We start from the raw sequence: 7,437 nt of genomic DNA, 5'->3' as shown, positions 1-7,437 counted from the left end.
CTGCCCATAGAGAATTGCCTAGATGGCATCCAGACAATGGGAAATTATATTGTATGGCTATTTGCATATGAGTGTGTGTATATGTACAAAATATACAAACCAATAATGTAAATACAGAGGTGAGTACCCAGGTAGCCAAGAAAGCCTTACAATAAAATCTTACCCAGATTAGGGTAGCAGAGGATTTAGCTAAAAACCCTGTGGATCAGGGGCTACTTCTGGGGAGAGGAGCTAGAAAGTGAGGAGACCGACTTTTTTTCCTTTTTTTGGGGGGGGGGAGTAATCAGGTTTTTTAAATTTTTATTTATCTTTAATGGAGGTACTAGGGATTGAACCCAGGACATGGTGTATGCTAGGCATGCACTCTACCACTGAGCTACACTCTCCCCCTGGAAGGAGACTTACGTTTCCCTATATGCCCTGATGTTCTGTTTGAACTTTTTTTTTTCGTGCACATGTACTTCCTATTTTAAAAACTTTTAATTAAAAAGAAAAATCTGTATGTTGTTGTGTCACTAAGTATTTGAAATTTACTGAGTCATATTTTCTAAAAAATAGAAATGTGAGAAGAAGCAGTCCAACGTTACAAAGTCCTATCGCAATCATCGCAGGGGAGCCAAGCAAGGTGGCTTCATTCAGTGCAGGAGACTTGGCTAGGAGTATCTGAGTTGCTCGAGAACCAAGAGCACCTAAAAGTGAAACCATTCAGCCACTCTCTCCCATTTTCCGTTTTCAAACTCAAAACCCCCACTACCACTCTACCACCGCAGGACCTGCCTTTCTGTTTAGAAAGTCAGTGAAAGAATGGATGACCTCACTTTCCCCAACAGGCGGGTCTGAAATGTTGTGCGCAAAACAAAACTTGAGTAAATCGATTCATATTTTAAATACTCCAGCAGAGGTCTTTGTTTTAGCAATCCTGACAAGATCCTCTTTGCAAAGCAAAGAAGCTGATTGTGATGTTAACACTGTGTTTTGTAAATAAAAACAGTCTTGGGTTTTTTTTTTCTTTTGGTAACCTACAAGGGTCCTAGTTTCAGCCTGGAACCAATCTTCTGAGCTTTCTGGGTGTTCTGGGAGACTGGTGGGGCAGCCTGGTATAGAGCCCATTTGCATGAAACCAAGGACCCTCCTGCAAGTGATATCATTGTAAGAGCCTAGCGAGACTGTACAAGCTCAACCCAGTAAGGAAGCTGGGGCATTGGAGGGGAAGCGTGATTCTGAACCTAGAGCCCTGTTCTATCAGTATATTCCTTCTCAGCTGCCTCTGGACTCAAATCAAGTCGTACAGCAGGAGTGAGCTATGAACACAAGCTCTAGGAAATGCCACAAGGTCCTCCTTTGACATCCCACCAAAGAGGTGAGTAGTATTCTCCCCACTTCTGCCCTGAACCCAGTGTGTGGCAGTAAATTGAGGGCTCCCGCAGACCCAGAACCTGCCCAAGGTCCTCAGGGCTCCCCAGTGGGAGCAGGATCACCACATTGCCAGTGGTGAGGACAGCACCAGCAGCACAAGACAACCCCTTTGGCACAGAGATCAAAGTCTTCACCGGGATGATGAAGGCCACAAGGGAGTGAGCAGGGCTGTCACTGACCTGGGCAAAGTGGGCTGAAGCAGATGAGGAGGAAACTGGCAGATGCCACGTGGTGGCACAAAGGAGTCATTTATGTGTGTACTCACTCTGCACCTGGAGACTCCTAGAGATAACTGCACAAGCTGTGGGGGCAGACAGGCGGTTCTGCAACAGCTGGTCACCACCAGAGCCAGAAAAGAAAGTACTGCGGATGGCTCCTAGTATCTTATTTGGAACCCCAGGCTGGTGGGCTGTGGGGCAGTCTGAGGAAACTCAGGTCAGAACATCTTGGGTTTTTTACAAATATGAGTAAACTGGAATACTAAATCCTAGCTTGCTAATCTGGTAATTAAAGGGTTTTTTAAATCATATCAGCCTTAGCTTTTCCCCACCCTCTACCCCTGTAAAACTTCGTGCATGATTTCAGCTTTACTCTCCTCAAGACATGCCAGTGTGCTGAGTCACTAAAAAAAAAAAAAAAAAAAAAAAAAAAAAGGAAAAAGGAAAAAAAAGAGAGAGAGAGAGGGGAAAAAAAGAAAAAACAGAAAGTAAAGGAAGAGTGATCCCGCTTCTGAGGGCTATAGCCTTGGTAATGACCTAAGCGGCCCTTTTCCCCCTGGTTGTGATTCCTGTGATGCTAAAGGACGTCACATTGCACAATCTTAATAAGGTTTCCAATCAGCCCCACCCGCTCTGGCCCCACCCCCACCCTCCAACAAAGATTTATCAAATGTGGGATTTTCCCATGAGTCTCAATATTAGAATCTCAACCCCCAATAAATATGAGACTGGGGATGCCTGAGGCTCAGTCTGCCCTCGAGCCCACCAGGAACGAAAGAGAGCTCCATCTGCCCTCCAGGAACTCAGCTATGAACTCGCTCTCCACAAGTAAGTGAAGGAAATCCCTAGCCCTGGAACTGCCTAGCAGCCGAGCCTGAGCGAGGGAGGGGGTGTGTATCCGCTGCGAGGGCTGGCGGGCGGCCAGCAGCCAGAAGCACAGCTCCCCCAGCGGTGCAGTCTGCTCACTGGCTGCTCTCCCTTCCCTCCGGCACAGGCGCCTTCAGTCCAGTTGCCTTCTCCCTGGGGCTGCTCCTGGTGATGGCTACTGCTTTCCCTACCCCGGTACCCCTGGGAGAAGATTTCAAAGATGGTACCACCTCAAACAGACCATTCACCTCTCCAGACAAATCTGAAGAACTCATTAAGTACATCCTCGGCAGAATCTCTGCAATGAGAAAGGAGGTGGGTAGGCTCGCCTGAGGGTGATGTAGGGCCAGCTTGGGTGTTCATCTCCTTGCCTTGGCTGTGGACAGGGAAGCTTCTGCATTGGGAGGGCTTTGCTGGGTTCTGGGGCAGTTTAGATTTGAAGCCAAAGGGGCAGGCTGTGTTCTATAATTTCTCATCTGCTGCTGGTCTCAGGTGGTTCCTTTCCCTCCTGGAAAATATACAGTGGGGCTGGAATCCATACCCCTGGCCCATTCTCAGTTCCGTACTTGGCATGAGCTGGGGGGTCAGGATTTCCTTTTCCTCAATCAAAAAATAAGGTCTGTCAATCTTCTTTGTGTTCCTTGGACTTTGGGAGGATTAAAAAGTGCCACCTGAAATTACTGTTCAGCTTCTCAGGACACAGTACTTTTAGGTTACATAAGCTCAGTGGTTAGGGACTCCCCAAAGTCATTCCGGCATATAAGGTGCATACCTGCTAGCCCACCGAAATGGCAAAGTCGTAAGCAGCTCCTTAAATGTAAGATAGTTTGGCTCTGTTAGCTAGAAAGGAAAGAATACAGGAGAACGTATTAGAAGCCCCAAATCTAGTTCTGGCTTTGCTAAACCAGCTTTGTGCTCTTGGGCAAATTCCCTACCACCTCTGGTCTTCACCTGTATAATTATGAAATTGAACCAGATGATTTGCAAGCTGGGCCATTCTATGGCTCAAATTATATTCACCCAATTATCATCAAAATTGCTATAATTTATTAAGTACCTACTATGTGTCAGGCACATTATATAAATTATGTCTTATCTTCACAATAAATTTACAAGGGAAGTGTCTCCTTATCCTCAATTTAGAGACACAGGACTTTGAGACTCAGAATAGGCAACAAGCCTGAAGTCACAGGTGAGGCTAGAATTGAACCCAAATTTGCCCATCTCCACTAGACCTTGCTTGCCTGGATGCTAGTGGGTTGTGGCTTCACTTTTCTTAGAGAACTTCCCAGTTATGACAGACCATGAATCAGCCCTCTAGTGGTGTTGGTCTTAGGGGCACTTATATGATAACAGTTCTGATATTCTTTCCCAGATGTGTGAAAAGTATGACAAGTGTGAAAACAGCAAGGAGGCACTGTCAGAAAACAACTTGAACCTTCCGAAAATGACAGAAAAAGACGGATGCTTCCAATCTGGGTTCAATCAGGTACAAATGCATCACATTCACTTCTAGCTACTCCCTAGTCAAAAGTTCTGCCTCTTGCATGCAGCGTCTGTACACATATAGACCAGGCAGGCAACAAAGAGGGGGATAAATGTAAAGAACATCATGTAAATTTTCATGAGGAGGCCAACTTAAGTGTTATTAAAGGCAACTTATTATTTTTTTTATTGAAGTATAGTCGATTTACAATGTTGTGTTAGTTTCTGGTTTACAGCAGAGTGATTCAGCTATACATATATATGTACATATGTATTCCTTTTCATATTTTTCCTTATAGGCCTTTTAAAAGATATTAGATATAGTCCCCTGTGCTACACAGTAGGACCTTGTTGTTTATCTATTTTATATACAGTAGTTAGTAAAGGCAACTTCTTTTTGAATGACATGGTCAGAGATAGTCCCTCTGTGTTGGGATTTTCACAACTGTCAGATGTTAGGAAACGTCACAGTTCATCCTGGGTAATGTGGTCCAGGGTCCTTTCTCCTCCTTCACTGCCCTTAGCAGGATCCACTCCTATCCTTCCTGCTGAGGTCATTCTTTACATCCTTCTCCTTCCCGACAGTGAGATAACCTGCACTGACTTCTGATTATTTCATAAAAGGAGGTTTCAGCCCAACATTGACAAGGGCAGGAGAGCAGCCAGAAGGAAGAGCATTAAAGAGGGGATCAGAGGAAGACCCCTTGCCCCGATCTAGCATTTGTTGGGCTTTGGATAAAATTAAGTGATGTCTCTGATTGTCCGGATATTTAAAATGGGATAGCAGATGCTGTCTGATGTCTCGAAACATGATGCCTAAGAAGTTCTTGAAGTTCCCTGGAGAAGCAGTGGGAGAAGTTATTGAATTATAGCAATTTTAACTTTTAAAACTGATTATGTCTTCCTAGCAGTAACCAATTTTCCCATGATCTTTCCTCTTAGGAGACCTGCCTGATGAGAATCACCATTGGTCTTCTGGAGTTTCAGATATACCTGGACTACCTCCAGAACTATTATGAGGGTGATAAGGGAAACACTGAGGCTGTGCAAATCAGTACCAAAGCACTGATCCAGCTCCTGAGGCAAAAAGTGAGTGTCTCCTCGTCCTCTCATTAGGCTCAAAGAAGGCAGCCTAGACAACACAGGAGTGCAAAGCCAATTCAGAAGAGATGGCCGCATGCAAAGGAAAGGATCTGAGAAATGTTTCCTGACATTTAAAACTATTTTTTTTCTTCATCTCTTCTGCAAGACATCAACTATATTTAAAACTCTTTTAAACGAAGTGGATTTTTAACATCAACTTCTAAAAACTTAAGAAATAAGAAAAAAAATGTATCTGTACAGGCAGAAGGAAGCCATTCCAATCCTGCTCTGTGATCCATAATAACAAAAAACAGAGACCACAAAAATTATTTTAATATTGCCAAATGACATGCTTGTTATTATGGTAATTTCAGCTTCTTTCCCTTACTCTTTTGCTGGAAGAGTTAATGCAGAGAAATGGCTAAAGCCTGGAAGAGCAGGTACCAAGGGCTCTGGTCACTACCAGCTAGTCATTCAAATGCCACGTGATGGAGGCTTGATGGCACAGTGTGTGGATGAGCCGAAGAGCAAAGAGAAGGGCCCTGGATGGAGAAGCAAGCACATGGGTGCTAATCCTGCCCCTGCCTTTCCTAGCTGTTTGCCTTAAACCAGGGCTTCTTCCATTTAACGTGCACAGGAGTTCCCCTGAGGGATCCTGTTACAGTGTGGAGTCTGATTCAGCAGGTCTGGGGTGAGACCTGAGACCCACATTTCTAACAAGCTCCCAGTGATGCGGAGGCGGTACTGCTGCAGGATCACACGGAGGTGCAAGGCCTTTCACAATTACTTAGCCCCATGTCAGCGGGTCTATAGAAAGATGTTTCCCAGTCCTCCTTACACCATCAGAGCAGAGGATTCTTAATAGATACACAATGGATGGGTGAGAGTGAAACCAGAGAAAAGTATTAGGGTTAGAGAGCCCTGAAGAACCCATTAGAATGCCTCTAACTAAAACTTCTTCATTTATCGATTGAATTCCAACTATGTGCCAGGCATAACAGAAGACAAGTAAGATACTATGGCTGCCCATGAGATGCTTATGGTTTAACAGAGACAGACAGCAAAGGAATGATTAGAGCTCGGTTGCTGTGAGAGGGCTCCATGTTGGGTGGGCTCAGAGGAGAGGCACCTGGCCCTGTCTGGGGGAGTCACAGCAGGTGGCCCCAATTCACTCCTTCACCCCCAGTTTGAACATCTCCCTGCAGACCAGAGCATCCTTCCACTTCAAAGGATTTGTCTGATAGTTAAAAAATTATTTTTGTTTTCTTTTCCTCCAGGTAAAGCAACCAGAAGAAGTAAGCACCCCTAACCCAATCACAGGCTCCAGCCTGCTGAATAAACTGCAGACCGAGAACCAGTGGATGAAGAATACAAAAATGATCCTCATCCTGCGAAGCCTCGAGGATTTCCTGCAATTCAGCCTGAGGGCTGTTCGGATAATGTAGCCAGGACACCTAAGATCATTGCAGTTCATGGGCGTTCCCTTCTCTGGTCAGAAACCTGTCCACTGGGCACATAACTTATGTTGTTCTCTGTGAAGAACTAAAAGTATGAGCATTAGGACACTATTTTAATTATTTTTAATTTATTGATATTTAAATATGTGATATTGAGTTAATTTATATACGTGATATTTATATTTTTATGAAGTACCACTTGAAATATTTTATGTATTTGTTTTGAAAAAGTAACATAAAATGGCTACACGGCTTGAATGTCCTTGGCTCAGAGCTGGATCATTTCTTTGAATGTGTAGGCTTACCTCAAATAAATTGCTAACTTATATGTATTTTTAAAAGAAATATTTATATTGTATTTATATAATGTTTAAGTTGTTTTTATATCAATAAACGCCTTTTTAAAAAAAATTAGCAACTAAGCATCCGTGTGTATCCTGTGAAGTTTCATATAAACGAGTTTCCAACACCATCACCACCACCAAAAAACGAGCTGCGATCACTTGGAGAAAGATATAACTGAGCACCTATTGCATGCCAGGCACCAAGCTAAATGTGTTGCATCCATCACATTTCATCCTGGAGCTTACACACTTTTTACTGGATGTGGGAGAGTACATGATTCCCTAATTCACCCAGCCGGAAGGTAAGGTACCTTCCAGATTTGAAGTCCAGGTCTACCTGCCTCTAGAGCCCCTACTCTTCTTAACTTTTATGTCCCATTGCCTCCCAGGGAACTGAGAGATGATGTAGAAAATCCCAAGACAATATAAGGAATACACCTAAAGATGCAATCAAAACCACCTGTAGAAGACAGCGATATGCAAGCTTCCAAAAAATAACTAGTTCTCCCCGTCCTAGGTTCCTCAAACACTGCACATGCCTGTCTGTCACAACACAGACCACATTGC

The 7,437-nt window shown here is 44.0% G+C and overlaps 1 protein-coding gene across 1 annotated transcript; it reads left to right on the top strand.

The window, feature by feature from the left end:
* The first annotated feature begins 2,318 nt into the window (after positions 1-2,318).
* Positions 2,319-6,948, top strand: IL6 (interleukin 6). The gene is made up of 5 exons (XM_006179204.2): positions 2,319-2,462; positions 2,629-2,816; positions 3,877-3,990; positions 4,929-5,075; positions 6,347-6,948. The coding sequence occupies exons 1-5, from the start codon at positions 2,357-2,359 to the stop codon at positions 6,512-6,514; spliced, it is 723 nt and encodes a 240-aa protein (XP_006179266.2). The 5' UTR covers positions 2,319-2,356; the 3' UTR covers positions 6,515-6,948.
* Positions 6,949-7,437: the final 489 nt, after the last annotated feature.

Source organism: Camelus ferus, chromosome 7, assembly GCF_009834535.1.
Source record: "Camelus ferus isolate YT-003-E chromosome 7, BCGSAC_Cfer_1.0, whole genome shotgun sequence".
In the NCBI taxonomy this organism is placed as follows: Eukaryota; Metazoa; Chordata; class Mammalia; order Artiodactyla; family Camelidae; genus Camelus; species Camelus ferus.
The sequence above is the reverse complement of the archived record's forward strand: the minus strand, read 5'-3'. Positions and strand labels throughout refer to the sequence as shown.